Here is a 24272-nt window from a genome sequence, read left to right on the forward strand (position 1 = left end):
ACCCTAGGGGAGTGATTCTAACTGTATGGGGGTTGGACTTGTGAAATGACCATAGAGACATGCGATACTATACAGCAGGATCACATGAGCTCTGTGATCATTTCAGGGAGAAGGACGGTCGGCTGTGTTTACAACAGCAGACCGTCCTTCTCTCTCTGCGGGGAGCGATCAAGAGTATAAGACGGCAATCGGAGCCGCCTGACCCCCGCATCGGCTCCCCTGCTGCCGAGTGGGGGTGGGAGCGTGCCGACGGCGGCAGGTGCTCGCCCCCTAGCTCCTCCCAGGCGATCAGCGTATCCCTACGTCGCTTTGCCTGTACGAGCCAGCCTGCCGCAGTAAATATACAGGAGGTGGTCGGGAACTGGTTAATTTTCCAATATATTTTTGCCTGCACGATTCTTCAATATTGTACTCCATGTTTATCAGTGCATAAGAAATACTGTATATAAGCCCTATGATGTACATCTTGTTTTTTTTTTTGTGCATCTACATCAACACAGACAGAAACAGCTTACATTACTAATCAAGCAATTCAATCCTTCATTAAGTTCCAGAACACAGATGCCTTACTTTAGAAATCGTTTACTTTATTGTACAAAATAAGATACACAGGCAATAATGCCATTAACATGGAAACCACTTTGACACAGCATTAAACATGTTATAAAAACATGCACAGTAAGTGACAACTGCAGACATTTACATAATTAAAAGAAAAAGTTAAGGCTTTTTCAATCTCCATTTAGTTAGCTGCAGCTTACTTAAACATTTTCTTTCCTGGAATTAATGTAAAATGCTGGTATGGAATTTTTGTGTGTTTGTGGTAAAGTTATTATTCCCTCTGTGGTTTATTTTCCCACATTTAAAAGCTCAATTAAGAATTCTCTTTTTTGGCCAATATTTTCTTCATGGAGCTCTCCCAGAAACATTTCATGAGACAGGCTGTACATCCCAATCTATGAATGGTACAGAAAATTCAGACCAGTAATATTGCAGAGTCCAGCAGATAAAGGTATCCACTCTCAGTTTTAAATTGGGCTCCTAGTGACATAGATTAAATATTTATAAAAAAAATAAGGCGTTTAACAGTTAAAGCGGTTGCTCATTTTTACTTACAGGTAAACCTATAACAAGGCTTACCTATAGGTAAAATGAATATTTCCTAAATATTCACCGTTTAGGAGATATTCACCAGTCAGTGACATCACTGGCGAATTCGCCCTGAAGGTCCGACATACCTTGTTGGAACTTCAGAGCTTCTTGCATGTCCGGGAGTGAAGTCATCGCAGCTCCGGCCAGTCACATAGCCATGAACACATACATGAACCAGTATGCTGTGAATTATGTGACACCTCCATCTACATTACAATGCTATTGTTGGAAACTTGACATGATGTTTTTTTCCCCTACTTGGGGATGTTTTTGAAATTTAATATTCTACTGTTTACCAACCTATAATATTGTGAGCTCGGACTACACAATGTGAAGTAATGTATGCCGTGTTTGTAATGTTTTTTTTTTACAAATTCTAATAAAAAATTGTATGAGCTGACAGCTAGTAAAGTTTTCTTAGTTTACATGTCTTGGTCTCGCACAGTTTCTGGTTAATTTGCTTTCCTATTTGACCCGCATATTTTAGTCATAGAAAGTATAATTAGGTAGGTACGTACTGTATGTAATAAAGACATAATCAGCCAACACAGACTTGCCTAGATCTGCATTACTTTTAGTATTTCAGAATTACAATTTGTTCTTTAAAATATCTGCACCTAAAAAAGAAAAAGCAGAAGTAAAGAGTGCAGAGAATGATGGATAAAATGCAAAATCCATCCACTAGCATGGTATAGACTCTACATCTCTTACAATAGCAGACCTCTATAATTATTTCGCTTTGTAATGACACTGAAGTGAATTTAGGGACAGTCTACAACCCGGAACATATCGTTAGGAATGTCTATGTATGATCTAACCAGGCTTGGGAATTTGATAATGGGATCCCTGCAGAATTATGGACCACATTTCTTTTTAAAGGTTATCTATAATTCTCCAAAGAATTCTGGCCAAAAAATAGAAATCTTATGTATGCCTGAGATGACAGTCTCTCATCTGTGTTTCCAATAATATGACAGCTGCCATTTGTCTTCTTGGTCATTTACATTCATTCTTTTTACCACATCTAATTGTAATGAACATGGGGAGTTTCTGGCTCGTTGCTCATATCTTCAAGTAGGCTACCTGCAAAAAAGATGAGAAACACAATCAACAGGGCACATAATAAATATATTTTATATATTAACCACTTGGTTACTGGCCACTTATACTTCTTGTACTGGCCAATTTTCAGCTTTCAGCATTTTTAATGACAATCGCATGGACATGCAACACTACTCATTTTTTTTAACAGATAGAGCTTTCTATTTGTTGTATTTAATCACCACTGGAAAATGTTGGAAAAAAATCTATTTTTTTTTAGTTTTTGTACAAAATTTTGCAAATAAGTAATTTTTCTCCTTCAGGGATGTGCGCTGATAAGCTGCACTGATGGGGAGGCACTGGCATGCAGCACTGATAGGCAGCACTGATGGGACTTCACAGATACAGTGGGTACGGAAAGTATTCAGACCCCCTTAAATTTTTCACTCTTTGTTATATTGCAGTCATTTGCTAAAATCATTTAAGTTCATTCTTCTTCCTCATGAATGTACACATAGCACCCCATACTGACAGAAAAACACAGAATTGTTGACATTGTTGCAGATTTATTAAAAAAGAAAAACTGAAATATCATATGGTCCTAAGTATTCAGACCCTTTGCTGTGACACTCATATATTTAACTCTTAAAGCACTTAAGGTGCTTTCCATTTCTTCTGATCATCTTTGAGATGGTTCTACACCTTCATTTGAGTCCAGCTGTGTTTGATTATACTGATTGGACTTGATTAGGAAAGCCACACACCTGTCTATACAAGACCTTCCAGATCACAATGCATGTCAGAGCAAATGAGAATCATGAGGTCAAAGGAACTGCCTGAAGAGCTCAGAGACAGAATTGTGGCAAGGCACAGATCTAGCTAAGGTTACAAAAAGATTTCTGCTGCACTTAAGGTTCCTAAGAGCACAGTGGCCTCCATAATCCTCAAATGGAAGACGTTTGGGATGACCAGAACCCTTCCTAGAGTTGGCCGTCCGGCCAAACTGAGCTATCGGGGGAGAAGAGCCTTGGTGAGAGAGGTAAAGAAGAACCCAAAGATCACTGTGGCTGAGCTCCAGAGATGCAGTCAGGAGATGGGAGAAAGTTGTAGAAAGTCAACCATCACTGCAGCCCTCCACCAGTCGGGGCTTTATGGCAGAGTGGCCCGACGGAAGCCTCTCCTCAGTGTAAGACACATGAAAACCCGCATGGAGTTTGCTAAAAAAATACCTGAAGGACTCCAAGATGGTGAGAATAAGATTCTCTGGACTGATGAGACCAAAATAGAACTTTTTGGCCTTAATTCTAAGCGGTATGTGTGGAGAAAACCAGGCACTGCTCATCACCTGTCCAATACAGTCCCAACAGTGAAGCATGGTGGTGGCAGCATCATGCTGTGGGGGTGTTTTTCAGCTGCAGGGACAGGACGACTGGTTGCAATCGAGGGAAAGATGAATGCGGCCAAGTACAGGGATATCCCACTGTAACTAGAGATGATCAGTTACCTGATTATCTGTGTACATGTCCCCTATCAGGATTGCCAGTTACTGGCTCTCCTGTCCTCGCGCTGTGACAGCACATGAGGAAAGGAGAGCCAATCACTGGAAACTCGGTTTACATTGTGACTGGACACAGCTGATCACATGGTAAAGGTCCTTTACCACGGTCACAGAGTACGCCGGATTTCTACCCCCGGGGGTGCGCGAGTGGTGTGGTTTAAGGAGGACGTCCATGAAAAACAGAGCTGCGCTGTAGCCGTATTTCGGCAATAGCGTGGTAAGGAAGTGGTTAAAGTGAGTAGACAGGATTCCTATTTGAAATTTTAGAAAAATAGATATGCTAAAGTGCAGGGAAGAAATGAACAAATGCAGCAACTACAGTATATGAGAGTTAATTTTTTCTAACTACAGATATATAAAGATGTAATTTAAAAATAACTTTAAGGGCCACTTCAAATCAGGAATCTCACCAGAACGTGGCACGCATTCCTGTGTGATTCACATGCGGTGCAGAGCGGTGCGATTTGATCCTATTTATTGGGACTGGCACTACTTTAAAAAATGCACTGCTACCAGATCACACGGTACTTCTATACCCATGTGATTAGCTGCAGGCAAACTCACTGCATTTATGATCTGTGTTTGGAGTGTTGTTAATATTGACACTAGCTGCAGATCTCTCCTGCAGTAACGTTCTGAATGCGGTGCAGTAAACACGCATGGAACGCAGGTTTCCAGCACTGTATTCTGGTGTGAATGAGCACTAAATGTTTTAAAATATCAACTTGTCTTACAATAATATCTGGTGATCCTTCCAAGAAAGCCCTTGTTCAGGCAACTGTTTTGGGGTGACAACACCCCGTCCCTGTGTTTTAATTGCTCCCCTTCATTGTCACCCACTTGCAATTCCCATTGAGTGGCTATACAGATATTCTGCTATTATCACCATCTCTAGGTCTGCCCTTCAATGAAATGCAGCCACAGCAAGTCTTTAAAGCTAAACATCCAGGGATGATGTATTTTTTATAAATATATTGGGCCAGCTTGGCACACCGTAAGTATGTATATGTGATATCTGTGCAGCTTCTGTGGAAGAAGAAAACCACTAAAATAGACGTACAGTGATAGCCGTGGCCTTCTGGGTGCTGTAAAAAGCGGCTGCCCTTCTGCATAGTAAGCACAGGGGTTTGCCCACTCAGCACAGCCACCATTCAGTGAAAATCTTGCATGTTTCTTAATGAAATTGTTCTCTGAATGGATTAAGTAAAGATAATTTTTCAATAAGAGAATGCTAGGAATAGCACCTAGAAGACTGCAACCAGTGCACTAGTGATTTAAAGTGAAAAAAAAGTATTTTTTATTTTCCTATTTAAAAATAAAAAACTGTATACTTACCTGCTCTGAGCAGCCCAGATCCTTCTCCTTTCGGGTCCCTCGTTGGCGCTCCTGTTGAGAGCCCCCACAGTAAGGAGCTTGCTATGGGGGCACATGAGCCAAGCCACTGCTCTGTGTGTCCATTCAGACATGGAGGCATGGCTCGCCCTGCCCCTCTCTCTCCTCATTGGCCCACTGAATTTGATTGACAGCAGCAAGAGCCAATGGCGCCCACTGTGTTTCTCAGCCAAGCAGGAGGGAGAGTCCTGGATGGCCGAGTCTCTCGTGCAACATCGCTGGATCAATATGGGGCTCAGGTAAGTATCAGGGGCTGCTGCACGCAGAAAGTTTTTATCCTCATGCATAGAATGCATGAGGATAAAAAAAAACTTCTGCCTTTAGAACCACAAAAGATCCACGCAGCTCACAGGTGAGCTGGCTCCAACGGCATGATCTCCTCCCTGCAGGGTGCTCGCCCAGTCGCAGCTGAAGTAGCAATGAATGGGAAATTTGGATAACTGCAGACCAAATGGAGATCCAAATGCCTTTATTTGCATAAAACCATGAAGAACATGAAGGGAGGAAAGGCTTATATTTTTCACACAGAAATTGTGAATGAGCTCCTTTGTTTCATCTATGAACTGGTGATTTATACCTAGCCAGACCCTCCCCCGGTTAATTACCAATTCAATACCTCTTATCATTGCTTAGTAATCAAAAACTTGTGTTACAAAAAACAAATAATAAAATGTAAAAATAATGATGCAAAAATATATATACAAAATATGCTGAATAAAACCATATGAAATAGTATATTATCAGTATATTATACTTCTATCCATAGAGAATAGAGTACATTCTTGAATGTTTGCGCGAATAACGGCATTTGGATCTCAGTTTGGTGTGCAGCCATCAAGATTTCCCTTTCATTACATTCATTACTGCCTTTACAACCACTTTAATGGACCTGCTCATTCCCCTCACCCCCCCCCCCCCCCCCGGCCCTGATGCAAAAGCTTGGCCCCTTCAGTTAGGGTCTGAGACAGCAGGGCTGAGGCAAAGACTGGCTGCAATGCCAAACCAGCCATAGTAAACATGCTGCGTGGCACAGCCTCCACTTTCTTGCCAGCCAGGTCCTTAAAAGACAGGGATTCCTCTACCGGGATCATGGTTGCTTTATTCAACCTGGAAATAGGAGGGTCCACCACCAGTGGACTAGCCCACTTTTTTAAAAGTGACTCCACAAAAGGGTAACGAACAGCAAAACATTTGGGGACCACAAAGGGTAATTTTGGTTGTTCCTATTCCTTACAGGAAAACCTGTCAAAATAAGGAACATAAGAAAACACCTTTGGAGTACAATGTGACTTGTGCCTACCAAAGGTCAGCCATGTCCGTGGCTACATCAGCTGCATCCTCCATTTTAAAAGTCTCACGCACTGCAGTGATAAGTGCATCAACCAGCGCTTTTTCATTTACTGCTGCGACCATGGAGGAATAATCCTCACTATCGGATGGATCAGGGGGTATGATATTAGATCACTCTTGATGGGCCGCATCCACGGCGGCATCCAGCTCAGAACCAGATGAGACAGACTGAGCAGGGGATGCTTTCTCCTGGGCCTTTGCCCACACGCCACTTCCACCTGGGACACTAAGGATTGCAGGACCGTCATCAGTGTAACCATGGGAAGCTGGGGTTCAGAGGGACCTGCCATCTCTATGAGGGGGTAAGTGGGGGAGATGTGACCCTGAGGCTCCATAAGGAAAGGAAGACCTTGCAGTACAAAAAATGGTCCTTTGACACCACTAAAAGGATCTCCTCAAGGCTCAGGTTACCTATCAGTAGAGAGAGAGAGATAACAGGGACCCCCAAAGACTCCCCCTACCGACCGCAGGAGCCCCAAGAATTCAAAACCAGAATAATCATGGATGCTATCCCTGTTCATATGTTCTGGGCACAGGAAGAGGAAACGAAAGAGGGAGAGGAAGAGTAGGAGCTTCGGCATCCCCGCGAGGCTTCAGTTGTTTCCAGCATCTCCCAGACTAAGGGAAAATTGCATCATCCGGCTACACAAACATGCCCGCCACCTGGAGATCAGCCAGAAAAAGGGAAAACGGCCACCATCAGCAAAGGGAAAGCAGCCACCATCAGCTACACACACTAAAGCATGCTGCCAGGATCTTTCCTGCACCCTCTGCAATGCTGCATCCTCTGCAATGGGACCCTCCCTGAAGGTAGGACACACGTTTAGGGGAGATTCTGCTGTGCAATCTGCACCGGTCTCTGCACTGGGACACCCCTGCACTATACCCACACTGCAAACAGCAGGGCATCCACATAGGGGGTCTTCTACACCGGGACCCCTCCAGACTACCAGGGCGGGGTACACACTATCCCAGGACCTTTACAGAGTGGGGATAGCGGGGGAGACCCCAGGGGTCTCTGCTGCATTCTCTGCCCTGGGATCCCCACCAGACTCTAGGTCCAGAGAGGGGGGGATGGGAGGTGGGAAAAGCCCAGCTCAGTGAGGGATTTAAGGAGGGGGGACCTGCAGGCAGGTCTGACCATCCCAGGAGATTACCTGCGTCCACCCCAAAGAAAACCACCAAAAGGGGAGAGGTGGGACTGTACTTACCCTTCAATGGTGCAGGTAATGCTATAGACCAGGGGTAATTAATTAGAATTCAAGGAGGTCCGGTCGCTAAAATTTTCTTTGGGCCGAGGTCCGAATCTGAAGTCTGTGCTATGACTCAGAAAGATGGGCAAAACAAAACGTGTCCATCAGCGTTGCTCTTAACATAAAATATGCCCATTTGAGTGCCCCTTAACATAAAATGTGTCCATCAGCGTGACCCTTAGCATAAAATTTGCCCATCAGCGTGACCCTTAACATAAAATAAGGGGCACGCTGATGGGCACATTTTATGTTAGGGGGCACTCTGATGGGCACATTTTATGTTAGGGGGCACGCTGATGGGCACATTTTATGTTAGGGTGCACGCTGATGGGCACATTTTGTAAGGGGGCACACTGATGGGCAAAACAAAACGTGTCCATTAGTGTTGCTCTTAACATAAAATATGCCCATTAGAGTGCCCCTTAACATAAAATGTGGCCATCAGAGTGCCCCCTAGCATAAAATTTGCCCATCGGCGTGACCCTTAGCATAAAATTTGCCCATCAGCGTGCCCCCTAGCATAAAATTTGCCCATCAGCGTGCCCCCTAGCATAAAATGTGCCCATCGGCGTGACCCTTAGCATAAAATTTGCCCATCAGCATGCCCCCAGCATAAAATGTGCCCATCGGCGTGACCCTTAGCATAAAATTTGCCCATCAGCGTGCCCCTTAACATAAAATATGCCCATCAGCGTGACCCTTAACATAAAATAAGGGGAACGCTGATTGTCACATTTTATGTTAGGGGGCACTTTGATGGGCACATTTTATGTTAGGGGGCATTCTGATGGGCACATTTTATGTTAGGGGGCACTTTGATGGGCACATTTTATGTTAGGGGGCACTTTGATGGGCACATTTTATGTTAGGGGGCACTTTGATGGGCACATTTTATGTTAGGGGGCATTCTAATGGGACCATTTTATGTTAAGGGGCACGCTGATGGGCAAAACAAAACGTGTCTATCAGTGTTGCTCTTAACATTAAATATGCCCATTAGAGTGTCCCTTAACATAAAATATGCCCATTAGAGTGCCCTTTAACATAAAATATGCCCATTAGAGTGCCCCTTAACATAAAATGTGCCCATCAGCGTGACCCTTAACATAAAATAAGGCGCAAGCTGATGGGTACATTTTATCTTAGGGGGCACTCTAATAGGCATATTTTATTTTATGGGGCACTCTAATGGACACAAATGTGTGCCCCTTAACAAAATATGCCCATCAGTCTGTATTTTATAAAACTGTGCCCCACATACCTTTGGGAGCGAAAAATGTGGGAGCCAGGAGCAGCGAACATCAGGGGGGCAGGGCGTGCATGTGATGTCCCGCGGCTAGGCTGAGTGTGAGTCAGGAGCCGCAGTTAGGAGCAGGGGGGCGGGGCACGCACGTGACGTCACGCCCCAACTCGCGGCTGGCTGGGAGGGAGCCGAAGAAAGAAGCAGGGGGCGGGGCGCACACACGGAATGTCACTGGTTGCTGGGACACCCGCGGTCCCAGCAAACCAATGATTACTTACGGTGGCGGCCTGACGGGTCCGGGCGGAAGCCTCGTGCGGGCCGCTCCTGGACCGCGGGCCGCCATTTAGTGACGGCTGCTATAGACAGAGAACTCCTCGCCACCGAAATAGGGGAGCTGTCGGCCAAGGGACCGCTGTGACTCAGACCCAAGCCCAGTCGTATGCGACCCTGCGAGATGTTTAACTCGTGGGCCAGTCTCTGTCCGTGAGGCTATGTCACAGCCAATCTAGCGCGTAGCTGCGGTCTGAACGTGCTCGCTGGCTGGGTTGGGGGGATCACTGGATCTAGATTATCCAGCCTGTCGCCCAGCCCGGCAGTTGATTGTAGATCTCCCGAGAGAAAACAAAAAAGATGTAAGGAAGGAGAAAAATTCTAGGACCAGAGATCCCAGCCGGGAGCCTAGGACCTTACTCCTGACTAGACAGATTAAAAACTGATTACCTAGAGCAGAGAGGGGGGTTATATACCAGCTGAGGACAGCCCATGGGCGTCACGCCAGGTGTTTTTGTTCTGCCTAGTCTTACTCCTGGAGGAGGCAATATAATCCACTAGTTATGATTTCTGGAGCGCTGTGTCCGTTAAAGAACGAAAGAGAAAACTATTTTTTTTTCTACCATTATATCCAAAATCAGATTTCCTAGCAGAAAGCAATTGTTCTAATCTCTGTGTATCTCGTCTGTTATTGAGCCAGCTATCATGAGGTGCAGGATAATAAAACCCCACGGCTGATGTGATGGTAAAAAATTGATGTATTACAGTGACTGTGTCCATGCTACATTGTCTGTGTGGGTGCACTCTGAGTGTGAAGACTCATAGTGGATGATACAAAACAAAGTACAATTAAAACGGTTATATGAACCGGTCATATATACATCTTACAATAACATCTACAGCATGATCCCAGCTTTCAAGAAGTACGCAAATATAAGAATGCAATCCAGCTTTGATCATGGACAGATTATGCATTGTAGACAAAACAACATACAGTTATGGCATGATTTATTGGTTTTTAGAAATACAATGAGCCTATCAATAATTCAAAACCTCAAGTCATAAGCAGAAAAATAGGCAATCACGTCAACCATGTAGACCAAGCGTCACCTTCGTTATTAGCAATGACAAAATCCGAACATAAAATCGTTTGAATGTACACTCGTGTGCGCTTGCACATATTTCATCTATATCTATATCTAGTGGAAAAAGCAGACACACACAGTTTATAACCTGGAATAGAAGTGCTTCAGTTGTTTTAATCATTTGTGCCTGGAAGAAATAAATCCTGTTTATTCACTCCCTTAGCCTGGAGGAGTAAGTTTTTAAATTAAATCTGGAAGAACATTGGAAAAAATACCCAAGCAAGCAAAAAACCCCACACAACTTAAATTGTGCTGAAAGACCACAAAACAATAAGGGGATAAACCAATCTAATCTGAAGTGACCTTTATTTGCCAAAAGCATATGTCTAATAGCATTTTTTTTGATAAATGTGAGTACATATTGCATTTAAAATCTGACAAGTATTTTAGGAGTCAAATTGAGTGGATTTCCTTACAGAATCAAGAATTCCATATAGGTAGAACAAAAAAAGAACTATTTAGACAAAGATTTATTGTACAATGAAGACATAGATGTCAAAGTAATACTTATTTTTAATTCTCTTTTGGCTCTTAGAAATAACAGATATCCCAAGGACTCCAGAATTTTTGTCCATACATTTTAATAGTACAGGCATAGGACAATGAGCAATATATTGTGTGCATTTACTGAAGCCTGAAGACTTCACTACCAGTTTCCCTTAGTGAAGATGCCGGTGCCTGCACCAGAAGCTGACTGAAGAAGCAGCTCGAGGTGCCAACATTGCTGGATTCCGGACAGGTAAGTGTACTTATATTAAGTCAGCAGCTCCAGTATTTTTAGCTGCTGACTTTTATTTATTTATTTTTTTTGTCCAGACTGGAGCTCCTCTTTAGGCACACTCATGGCATGCATTACAGTTCCACAAGGTGTCTCCACTGAGAGCACCACAGTAGGGAAGTTTTTGGCAAAAGAAAATTCTGTCTGAGCCAAGCTTGGCAGAATCAATCAGATTGGCATGGACCATTACGATAAAGCTACCAGAGTTTAATAATGACTTATATTGTAATACAGGACATATCTGCCTTCCATTCTCAGTCCCTAGCTGTGCTACAAGAAAAGGCTTGGCAAATAGGCCTCCCAAGTCACATTTCATAGCCTCATTTAATATGGGGCAATTGGCAGCCACATGTTCTAGTCCTTGGCGTAACAGACACTGCATCAGACCCTGGCCAGCTTCACCAACCTTTGACAAATGGCTGGTCAAACTCACACCGTGCTGTCACTGATAACATGATGATAGCACTCACAGCCTCTCCCTGCACAAAGATTTTCTAGCTCGCAGGATCACAATCTAAGTGCCAGCACCTGGGTTTGAATAACTATGCAGTTAACCCATTATACCCCAAATCAATCACTGCCACTAGATATTTATCATAAATAACATTCACAATAACAATTATGAATTATTAATAAATGTCTGCAATATCCACTGTCACCACAGGCAGAAGTATCCAGAGCTTTACAGTACAGTAGCCCTCTTTAGAGACAGGGGTTCTTTAAAGTTGTTGTAAAGGCTGGGGGCTTTTTACCTTAATGTATTCTCTGCATTAGGGAAAAAAATATTTTCAGCTCCCACCCAGGACCCCCAAATATTTTCCTTAGCCTGAGCTGTGCACAAGAGCAGCTGCGCTGCTCTCCCTCCTCAGTGGATTCAATGAGAGCAGCGGTAGCCATTGTCCCCTGATGCTATCAGTTAAAGTGGAAGAAAACTTGTATTTTAATTAACAGGTTTAATAAAAAAAGTCTTGGCAACCCTCCCGGTGTATTCTCACCCGGGGTATTAAATGCAGTATGAAATTTTGTACCCCAGGAGAGAATACTCCTGGAGGGTTGCCAAGACTTTTCTCCTGACACTGACTCAATCTGCAGCAAATTTAGCTATTCCAGTGCAGCAAGTGAAACATTATTTGGCCTCCCCTGGCTGTGGCATGGACCTAAATTACCTTTGTAGTGAGGGTCTATACTAACTGGAGTGTCCTATTTGCTTTTACATGACATGATGTAACTGTGGAGTGGATCAATAGTGTAGTATTGGAAGAACCTGTCTACCATCTGTGCCTGATGTTTAATACACTGCTTCTATAGACCTTTGTACTGAGGGTCTATACTATCTGGTAAGATGCTGTGTGGTTGGGTGCTGGTTATCAAACTGAAACAGAAGATCCCCATATTCCTTTCAACTGTGTCTCTATCTCTGGATATGGACTTCGTTCAATTTCAGTGCTGCACCATTCTGATATCTAGGCATTAGAGTGGAATTTTGCCAAGACTTGTCAAGCAGGGAATGTTGAAAAAATTGGATTTTTGTCTTACCGTAAAATCCATTTCTCTGATATTCATTGACAGAAACAGCTCCTGATCTTCTTAACCATTGGGTTGCTCTGCCCCCTACAGGAGTAGGACACTAGGCAGAAAAAAAAGCTGGACTACGCCTATGGGCAGTCCCAGGGGGTATACTCCCACTCTCAGCTATAGGCACCAAGTTTTGTTACAAGCAGTGTCAGAAGAAATCCAACTCCAAAGAGGAGTGGGTGCTGTGTCCGTCAAAGAACATCAGAGAAATGGATTTTACGGTAAGACAAAAATCCCATTTTCTCTTTCATTCATTGACGGACACAACTCCTGATCTTCTTAAACATTGGGAAGTCCAATGTTAAACATGAGGGGTGGGAACAGCAGAAAAAATTCCCAAGGCTAAACCATAGCCAACCAGGTAACATGGAGCTCAACCAGGAACAACTGAAGCTCACCTGAAAAAAAAAACAATACAACCTCAAAGAGGACCAGGTCCTCTAAACAGCAGCCTGCAAAACCTTGCGGCAGGAGGAAGCATCCGCAGTTAGAGCTTCCCAGGAGTCTGGTCCGCAGACCAACATTTAAGCCCACTGTCAAAACAGGCAGCTTAGAAAGCAGGGGAGCCGCAGACAAACTGCCGCCCCTGGACCAACTGGTCCACTAACTCAGCCAAGGCAGGGGAACCTGCTTACCCTCTAGGTCATGGCGCACAAAAGCTTAACCCACTCAGTTAGTGTTTGAGACTCCAGAGCAGTGGCCAGTACTGGCCTGAGCGCCAAGCCAGCAGTCGAGAAGATATTGTGGCCACAGCCTCTGCCTTCCTGTCAGCCGGATCCTTAAGATCAGAGATTCCTCTACCGGAATCATGGGTGCCTTGTGCAAACTGGGGACCACTGGTGGAACAGTCCACTACTGGAGTAGTAACTCCGCAAGGGATACCTCACAGAAAAGCGTTTAAGAACCACAAGGGGTCGTTTTGGACTCTCCCATACAATCTAGACAACTTTGTAAAAATAGGAGGGATAAGGAAACACTGTTGCCCTGCGAGACAGCTAGTGAGTGCCAAAAGAAGGGAACAGTAACCTATGCAACCGCTTCAGCTGCACCTTCCATCTCCCGCACGGATATAATCAGTGCGTCAACCAGCGCCTCTCGAGAGCAGCTAAGCTGTGGAGAGAATATCTTTACTATCTGACAGGTCAGGGACGTGGACTAACCCCGCAGGGTGGAACGTCCGCGGTAATGGACAGAGCCAGATTCAGGATCTGGCAACAGATGAGGCAGGGGAGGGGGCAAGCCGCGGCCTACATCTTTGGACGCCTGATAGCAGTGCGCAGCTCCGAAAGAACCGGCCGAGGCAGCGGAGGGGAGGGCGGATGCCTGCACTGAAAGTGGCGGCTTCAGTCGCCCCACTGAGCATCCGGCTAGTAGGCCACAAGCCTGGCTGCAAGCCACATGCTCTAAAAGAACCAGGACCGACCGAGGCAGTGGAGGGGAGGACGGGTGCCTGAGCTCAGAGCGGCGGCTTCAGCCGCCCTCAATAGAGCTGCCCCATGGAGAGTCTGGCCAGCAGGCCTCAAAGCCACGGCCTAAATTACAGGCGGGTCAAGCCACGCGGAGGGCGGACCCACCAAAGCCCGATTACCTGCTCCCTAGGCCTAACACATAGCCCAAGGTAGACCCCCCTACAGCACAACCAACCCCGAATGGAGGGGGAAGGCAAGGGGGACACAGGACACAGGGCATGTACAATGCCAGGCAGGGGGTGGAGGTGAACCTACGCCCCACTCACCGTTCGGAAAGGGGCCATCTAGTTACCAGTCCAGTGTGGGTGCAGGTAACACTCCCAAGACAGACCTCCTCGTCACTGAAGTGGGGGGCTGTCGGCCAGGGTAACACTGTGACGCGGACAATCGGCGCCCGGTCACATGTGTCCCCGCGAGACGTTTAACTCGCAGGCAGCCCTGGTCCAGGTTGGGGCCTGTCGCAGCCAACCCAGCGCAGAGCTCTGGTCAGTGCACGCTCGCTGGCCAGACTAAGGTAACCACTGGATTTTTTTAAATATCCAGCCCGCCGCCCAGTCCAACAGTTGATTGTAGATTCTAACAGGAAAAAGAGAAAAAATCTAACTAGAAAAGGAATAAAATGCAAGGACCAAAGATCCCAGCAAGGAACTGGGTCCTTACTCCTGACTAGGCAGGAAAAAAAACTAGGTGTAGTTATGCTTTTTTTCTGTCTAGTGTCCTACTCCTGTAGGGGGCAGAATAACCCAATGGTTAAGAAGATCAGGAGCTCTGTCCGTCAATGAACGAAAGAGAGACAACATATTGCAAAAAATTCTGACATACCACTGCTTAATTTGCTTTCATGTAAATATTTTTGCTTCTGGTACCAATACTGGAATCAGGAGAAATGAAGTATTCATTATGGGCAAAAGCAAAAGACAAGTACTACGTCTTGCCTTCAGGTGGCATTCCCAAATTGAATAGCATCCCAGTATCAAATCATTGAAATATACAGTATGATCCACTGTGGAGGTTCTGCAATCCTGTTTGGATCAGCAACCTGCTTGTTTCTTTGCCTATGAATCGCACTCAGTGCAGTGCAATCTGAGCCCATACATTTTGAATAGGATCAAATCGCATTGCATCTCACCAAACGCACTGCTTTCATAACCTGCATTCAGGGTGTTGTTAACATTGCACTGACACCCGCTGAAGATCACAAGGGCAGTGCGTTTTTAACGAGGTGCAGGAAACACGCACGCGGGTTTCCCACACCACGATATAATGTGAACCAGGGCTGACGGTTTATCTTAAAGTGTTTGTTAAGCCACTTGCAGGACTTTGTATAATTATGTATGTCTCCTAAAACTGTGTGCCTCTGTCTGTTTTTTTTTTTAATGCTGTATATACCTGATTTCAGTGTGCTACTCGGCACTCGCGTGACTGGCTGGCTCTCTCCTCTTCCCGTCTGACAGCTGCAGGGGGCAGGGCCGAGATTCCCCTGCTAACGTCACTTGGAAGGAGAGGAGGAGGAGAGAAAGAGCTGGCCAGTCACGTAATTGCTGAGCAGCAGGTATATACAGCATTTTGTTTTATAAAACAAAAAGACAGAGGCACACAGGCTTAGGAGACAAACAGGATTATATAGTACATGAACAGGTATTTGAGCAGCAGGAGGGGTGGGCGGGCTGTGACACGGAGCTGACAGGCAGGGAGGGGAGGAGGGAGGAGTACACAGGAGAGCAGAAAGCAGGGCTGGGGATGACGGAGGCACCTACATTGACCACAGTGTCAGGGCTCAGCAGCCGTGATACACTGTGGTCAGTGTACAGAGGGGAGGGTAGAAACTGCCAGAATAAGCCAGGTTTTTTTAGGTGATAGAAATGGCCAAATTACACAGCACAAGCACTGTGCTGTATAACATACTTTAAGGGAACAGGATACATTTTTTTTTTTTTTTAGGGTAACAAACGCTTTAATAATAAAAAATGATTCCCCTTCGACTGTGGTTGCTGATAGTAAAGATGTTGCATTAGAAGTGACACTGCAACATCTATGCAATATACTCTGATTATTGTTGGGAAATTACACTTAAATTACACCTAATCCTCTCATTTGTTAAAATATATTTTGCTTACTGTATATTACTGTCAGTTTATGTGTGGCAGGATAACAATTAAACTTCTGGCAATATTTATACACCTTGTATGACTTTATCAGGCAATATTTATACACCTTGTATGACTGTATCAAACAGGCTGCTAGAACTATCCTTTTGCTTAGTTCTACCATAAAGCAGAACTTCACTCTCTCAATTAACATTGACTATTTCTAATCCTTATGCTGCTAGCATTCGTGAACAGATAGAAAAGTATATCGTTTTTACTTGTTTTTTTTTTTTTTTTTTTTTTTAAATTTTATTTATTTATTCAAAAGAGACAATGAAAATATTCCAATACATCATTTCAAGTCCATTTTACATTATAAAGCATTCAACACAAAATTATTTCCAACATCATCTGTTACATTAAATTCAATCGAGGCTGTAGGACTTAATTGATACAATTAACTAAAGTCATCTATACTCTCCATTGTCCCTAATATTTTCTAACGTTATTTAATAAAACAAGAGAAAAGAAAGATAAAAGAAAACAAAAAGGAGAAGAAAAAAAAAAAAAAAAAAAAAAAAAAAAAAAAGGGATTATAAATCAAGAGTTTCTCCCTCTCTCTCCCCTCCCCCCTCAACTGTTATCCCATGAATACTTTAGCTCCTTATCCTTTATATCATCAATTCCTGTCTCTACATAGTACTCCCCTAAATTCGTAAGTCAGAATCCCTAAATAGGGTTAAACATATATGTCCTCTTCTCATTTTATATTCCCAAAGGTCTCTGTTTATAAGCTTCCTCTTTTTCTTCTCTTCTATTCATTTCACTTTCCCTTTTATATTTCCTTCAAAGGTACTCTATGAACTGCTCCCTTGAAGGAAGGAGATGTTCTTAGAAGTAATGTAAGGGGGGTTCCTCGGTCCACGGAGAATTCTCCTAAGTTTAGTAATCCCCTCACTGAGATCAACCTCCCCCAAATCCTATTTCTAAGTGTCTTCCCCTTCCCTTGGTGTTCCCTATTGTGTTTCCTTGTATTCCTAGTATCTGTGTAATCCTGTGTCATGTGATACTGTGTTTATTTAAGATTATCATTAGTGTTCCAAGGCTACCTACAGTTAAGTAGTCTCGTTAACCAATACCTTTAAAATGGTGCTACTATGTGTTTAGTTTAAGTATTGTGCCACAACAATAAATATATTTCCACTGAAAATGTGACGTGATTAACTGTGATATAAAATACATAAGAAAAAAAAAAAAAAAAAAAAAAAAAAATTTAGTTATGGGGAGGAGGACAAACCCTCCCCTCCACTTGTGCCAATTAAATCCACCCGTGACCCATCCACACCCCTTGTGTAAAAAAGGAGGAAAAAAGAAAAAAAAAAAACACCCCTCCTCCATTTGGGGGAGTGTCCATTGATGCTCCTATTGTATTCTCCGTGCTATCTTGGTATTTTCTAAATGTTTCTCCCTATGAGTCTGGTATCCTCCCTTACCCCTATTTATTTTCTACTAACTAAGGGGAAGTGTAATGAGTTCTCCCTTCATCTGAAACTATAAACTGATTCCATAATGTCCATGTTTTAGTGTATAATTCGTGTTGGCCTCGTGTTGATAGAATCAGGTCTTCATATTTATTCATTTCTTCTACTTTGTTTATCCACATGTTAATAGTCGGCGAGTTAGTTTCTCGCCAGCACAGGGGTATGCACGCCTTAGCCGCATCCAATAGATGGCGAATGATAGAATGTTTATATTGCCTATCCGGCATATCCGGAGCGTGAAAAAGAAAGAAAACAGGTTCGTCCGGTATTATATGTTCTGTAAATTTCTGGGAAATCTCTCGCACCTGTTTCCAAAAGTTATCAAGTTTAGAACATTCCCAGAAAATATGTAATAAAGTCCCCTTTTCTTCTTGACAGCGCCAGCATCTATCTGAATTGTTCGGTGAAAATATATGTAAGCGTGTTGGTGTGTAATACCATCTAGATAACAATTTATAGTTTGTCTCCTGTACCCGTGTACAGATGGAGGATTTAAATGTAAATTGTAAAATATGTTGTAATTGTCTTAATGAAAACTTATAATTTAATTCTTTCTCCCAATTATCTATATAAGATGGTCTATAGTCTGATGTTGGCGTGACTATTAGGGAGTAAACCTTTGATATTACATGGGATATCGTTCCTGTTTGTGTTTTTACTTGTTTTAAACTTTTTTTTTTTTATTAAATACAGTTCAGGCCTAGAAAAATAATGTCATACATCCCAGGAGTCTTCAGGAGGGTAGGAGGGGTTTTGTCAGCTAAGCACGCCCTCCTGTCTGCATGCCTGAGCTAAGGGCAGATGGATTCCAAGAAGTAAATGCTACATAAATCATATTCCCTTACTCAAGATGACCATGGTCCGAAATGCTAGGGGGTGTTTTTCAAAGTGATTTCTCAGCAAAATAAAATAAATAAAAAGGGAGACATGGATGGATAGTTTTTTTGCTTTGAATATAAAAAAAAAATAATTAAATAGTGTTTTTGGTTTGTGGTGCTCAAATTCAGTGTAGTTCTGCTTTAAACTTATACAAGGTGCCAGGTAAACATATATTGCACACCTGTAATTGAGGCGAATCTTTCTCACATAACTTTACAAAATGAATAGCAACAATCTAATACATTTTAAAATATATGCATGTTACCACTACAAATAACAGTCTTCATTTAAATTTACACTAAAGCTCATGTCTTAACCACTTGCCGACCAGCTGCCGCCTATATACGACGGCAGGTTCCCGAAAATTGCCGTACCTGTATGGCGGTCCGCGGGAGTGTTCCTGGGGGCCCGCGCACCCACTCACCAGCAGGGAAGCCGATCCATGGGGCCGCCGTGCGTGATTGCCGCCGGGCACACGCGATCGCTCCCGTGAAGAGAGAACTGCGGTCTGCTGTTGTAAACAATTTATGTTTATTTATGTTATTTAGGAACACAGGTCTCTGTATTGATTTTACAAGCCCTCACACTTAACCCTTTGATCGCTCCTGGGTTAACCCCTTTCCGGCCAGTGTCATTATTACAGTAACAGTGCATATTTTTTGCACTGATTACTGTAGTAATGTCACTGTTCCCCCCAAAAGTGTCAAAAATGTCAGTTAGGGGTCTGATCTGTCCGCCGCAATCCCGCTAAAAATCGCTGATCGTTTTTGTTTATAGCACAAAAAATAAAAATCGCACAGGTAAACAAATACCACCAAAGAAAGCTATTTGTGGAAAAAAAAAGGACATCAATTTTATTTGGGTACAGTGCACGACCGCGCAATTGCCTGTTAAAGTAACACAGTGCCGAATCGCAAAAAATGGCCTGGTCATTTAGGGGGGGAAATCTTCCAGTCCAGAAATGGTTAATATGCTTCTGACAAACACAGGTGACACTATGGCAAGTGCATATATTTTGATAATAGCCTTTAAGGCATTATATATTGGGCTAGTACTTCAAGACAAGGTCAAAATACAAAACAATTAAAGGGCCATCTAAAAACATTATTCCGGTGGTATTTAGCACAAATCTTAAATTTACTTCCCCTGAACCAAAAGAGCTTAGTTGTATACTTGCTTACTTCTGTCCTGATAAACCAGTAAAGAGGCCGCCTTACCAGTTCTCCATGACATAAATAAAATGTTGAAGAACATTATTGACATCAACAACAAAGACAATTTTAAAGATTTATTCAAATTAAACAGTTCCCCTTTATAGAAGTAGGTGGAATTGAAGACAAACTGTCCCTGTAGGCAATCGATACCCTTTTGTATCTTAGAAACACGTCCTCAACTTTACAGGCAGCTCTGCGGATAATTCAGGAGTTTGGCAATTTCTCTGGAATTAGGATTAACCAGGAGAAATGTCTGATTTTTCCACTTAGCTCTTCGCACCCCAAACTCAGTACGAATACCCCGTTTTGTTGGGTAGAGAGCTTTAAATACCTTGTGGGTGGCTCCCTGAATTCTTATATGGAGCTTAACCTATTCCCTCAATCTTATCCAAATGGTACACTTGCCAAATTTTTTTTTTATCACTTTAGGAATACCCCAATCCCTATACAAAAAATGTTCTTTAATAAACCTGACAGCGTAGCCCTCTCCTTTATATGGTCTGGAAAGGTCCCATTACAGCTTCCACTGTCACAAAGTGGACTATCCCTCCCAAGTTTTCAGCTGTACTATTGGGCAGTCCGTTGGCAGTTTTCAAAGCCTAGAACCAATTCCGTAGTTCGTTTAAGGGCAGCCCTGTTGTCTCCTACGGTACTTTAAGTAATTTTGTTTTTCGAGGCGTCAGGTCCAATCCAGCTGTTAATGAAAACCACCATTTTAATATGGCATAGTGGTAGGGGTAAAGTATCAATCTACCCTGTCCTTCTCCCCTTTGTGGGGTAATGCCAATCTCCCCCACCTGCGCAGTATCCCAAATACACAGCTGTGGACAGCACATGGAGTGGTGAGCGTCGAGCATATTATGACGAGCAGAAGACTGATGGGGTTTTCTGACCTCAAGGCCAAATATACCCTTCCTAATACTATGTTCTTCAGATAATTGCAGCTGAGGCATGCAGTCCAGACAGCCCCCTTACAGTCAAGTCAGACCCTATCGAGCAGTTGCTTACCTCAAGCAGGATGGGGAAACCACTCTTCTCTCTTTGGCTTATGATAATACCTCGACTCGCACCTATCAGAAATAGACTGCTGACTTGAAGGATTTGAATTAGGAGGAATAGGAGACTTGTACCAGCCACTTTGTTACAAATATGATCTCTGCTAGAGACTAGACCCCTAGAGGTTTTTGCAGTGAAAGTTTCTCCATAGAGCTTATTTCCCCCACAATGGTTGGCTGCAATCTCACATTCGAATGACCCCTCTTGTACACGTTGCCACTCCAAGGTTGGATCATTCCTACATATGGTGTGGACGTGCCCATCTATTAAACCTTTTTGGACGGCAGTGGTGGCTGAACTTAATAGCTGTGTGATTCGACCCTGGGATTGGTTCCCAAGGTATTCCTTCTAGGTATCCTGGATGGGCTGAACTTAAGTCATTATGTAATTTATTTTCTTTGCCAGTTTTTATGCCGCAGGGAAATTCTCTAAAAGTGGAAGTCACCCCACCTTCCCACTTTGTCTTCGTTGTGTACCACCATTGATATTGCTTTACCAATGCATAAGTTGACTTATGCAAGTAGAAACTGCCTTCAAGAATTTGATAAGATATGGCCCACCTAGATAGACTCCTGGGGCTCTAGTCAACCCATATAATGACATCAGTGGACCAGTACTACTTAACGACTCTTTATTTAATAGATGTTGCGTCACTTTCTCTGTGGCTCATATCCTCCCTTTCTGCCCTCATGCCTCTTCTTTCCCTTCGTGCCCTCTCCTCTGCCGCCCCCCTTTTTCTTCACCCCTTTTCCACACTGTGAGACTGTTCTTATATCATTTTAACGTATTTCAATAGACTAAACTTGTTAAATAGTTGCTTATTAGGCTTTTTTAAAGAGCCAGTTGATAGATTATCCTTGTCAACTTGCTTGGGGGTCCTTTGTAATAATTCTCAGATGTAACTACTTGACTGAAGACTTTTAGAGGATTGCGGATTGTATTCAGGTCTTCCCTTTTTGTTTCCTGTATAGTATCATGCTGCTTAGTTTTTTTTGTCTATTTTATACTCAATACATTTTTTTACATGTTAACAAAAAAACAATTCACCTTTTGTAACAAGTTACACCCATATTTAGAGTGTAACATGTTACTGTGGAGCAGCTGTCACATTTCAAAAACAGCGTACCAGATGGCAATTAGTCATTTATTAGCTGCACTCAAAGAGGCCTGTTAAATATCTTGTATATACACTTGTTTACTTGAGAGATATACCCTTTTTATAAATAATTTTAACTATATTTTGTCTATACTTTTCCACGACTTTTGCCTTAATGCAGGATGCCAAGTTACATGGTACCAGGTTGTACATACCAAGATAATGGGAGCAAATTATTACCTAGCTTAAGCAAATCAGGGAGGAGGATCATCAGATGGCTTCCTTGGATGAAAACATTTCAACATGCAAAACCTCTGGATACAGAACATGCTAATTACATTTTACAGAACATAACAATGAGCAACATGGTCCACAATGTTGTCTGCGTAAAAATGCTATACCCACTGTTATTTGCTTCCTGAAACATCACCTAAGCTGGAAAAACACATCACAGCTATTCCAAAAGTTTTGGCTAGAAGTCCTGGAGGGTGGAGACACTTCACTACCTGTCTCCAGTGATGGCTACATCATGCAAAGACAGTTCTCTTCCATCAACGTCTACTACCTCACAGATGGAATCTATATCAAGTTCAATATCTGAGAGCTGTATCATTCAAACAGTCTTTACAGGCGGAGGATTGTATGAATTACAAGACCTAGAGTGTGCATTGCCTAGTGTAGCCGTTTAAATATAGAGAGAGAGAAATACACTGTAAGATCTAAAAGTACATTGGGTCCAAACATTGAATATTTTGTAGCTCAGAAGCATAAAAACACTCAGGTGGTCAAAACTCTAGGATTAAGAAAACAGTATAGGGCAAACAAAATAAAAAATCTCAGTTGGGATACAATATGAGCTTTGCTCATTACCACCTTTGGATTATTGTAGACAAGAACAATATTACTGGTGGATGAACCACAAATAACAAAGAATAGGTGAAATTCTACATTACTATGTGGGTGAGACACCAGTCAAAAAATACCAAGGGCAGAAAATATCAATGCCTTATCTCCAAGAATGCTTGTCATGGTATATTGCGTACACCTAATGCTTCACCTATTACTGCAAACCCTGCAATTTTCATTATCAACTCAATCAATGACAGTGAATTTTCTTAACGTGCCAACTAGGGAACTGCTTGATCTAAGCTATTGTCCTTCCCTAGAGGTGTAAGCAGAATATTAAAGAGAATAAGAAGTTGCTTTACTTATGGAAAAGAAGATCCAGACAGCGCTTTCATTCTTCTTCCTGGAAATACTGTCCATAAACAGTATGCCCCAGGAAACAAAATGTATTGTTTTGGAAAGCTGCCTAAAATTCTGTTGTATAGGCACTCCAAACTACAAAGGCATAATCAAAAATTAAGAAGTACCAGGCTGGTTCTGCTATAGTTGTGACAGGATTCTGAACTAGCCTACACTAATATCACTCAAGCTCAGGTCGACCGTTCAGGAGGTGCATGCCAACCAACAATCTACTCTTTTCAGCTTTCACCTTATGAAGCAAATCTAATTTTAGAAAGATGGACAACTTTTTTTCAATATTCATACTAACTTCTTTTTCCAAAACAACACACTACAACAATTACAGATGCTATGCTTAAACTTCAGAATAACATAATAGCTGATTTTCAAGTAGAGCAATTGAAATCCAAAGCCAGATCTGTGGAATGGGGGGGGAAAAAAACAATTAAAATTGCACCCAACCAGCAAAAATATTTACTATGGTGAACCCTGCCCTTTTTATACATGAGGCCTGCAGTTCAGAAATGAAGGGGGGATAAGCCTTAGCAATAGACTTAATTTATGAAAAACATACCCCAACTGAATACAACGCAAAGTAAATAGAGACTGTATTGTGATGTACAAACTAGATCATATTCACAGCTACATTGTAGTTAAGGTTGAATAAAGAGAACAGTCCATCCAGTTCAAACCGTGCAGGTGTGTGTGTGTCAGTGCAGATGTGTGTGTGTGAGTTGACGATATTCCCCCATATCCCTGAATATTGTGTTCTTTGAGATGCACGCCCAAGAGTCTTTTAAAAGTATTGATACTCCCCGCTGATACCACCAATTGTGGAAGAGAGTTCCATATTCTTACCGCCCTGACAGTGAAAAACCCCCTACGTAGCTTAAGGTTAAACCGCTTCTCTTCTAATCTCATTGTGTGG

The 24272-nt window shown here is 42.8% G+C and overlaps 1 protein-coding gene across 2 annotated transcripts in view; it reads right to left on the reverse strand.

Moving 5' to 3' along the window:
* The window catches only part of UBE3D (ubiquitin protein ligase E3D), a 457021-nt gene that overhangs the window by 57217 nt on the left and 375532 nt on the right, over positions 1-24272 (reverse strand). The window contains exon 10 of one of the 2 annotated variants that reach the window (XM_082250091.1): positions 1642-2235. The exons of the other annotated variant lie outside the window; for it this stretch is intronic. Within the exon in view, the coding sequence (XP_082106217.1) occupies positions 2215-2235 (21 nt within the window). The 3' untranslated portion in view covers positions 1642-2214. Of the gene's footprint in view, positions 1-1641; positions 2236-24272 lie in introns of those variants that run through there. 2 annotated transcript variants of the gene reach the window in all.

This window comes from Pelophylax lessonae (assembly GCF_965119305.1).
Source record: "Pelophylax lessonae genome assembly, chromosome: 3".
In the NCBI taxonomy this organism is placed as follows: Eukaryota; Metazoa; Chordata; class Amphibia; order Anura; family Ranidae; genus Pelophylax; species Pelophylax lessonae.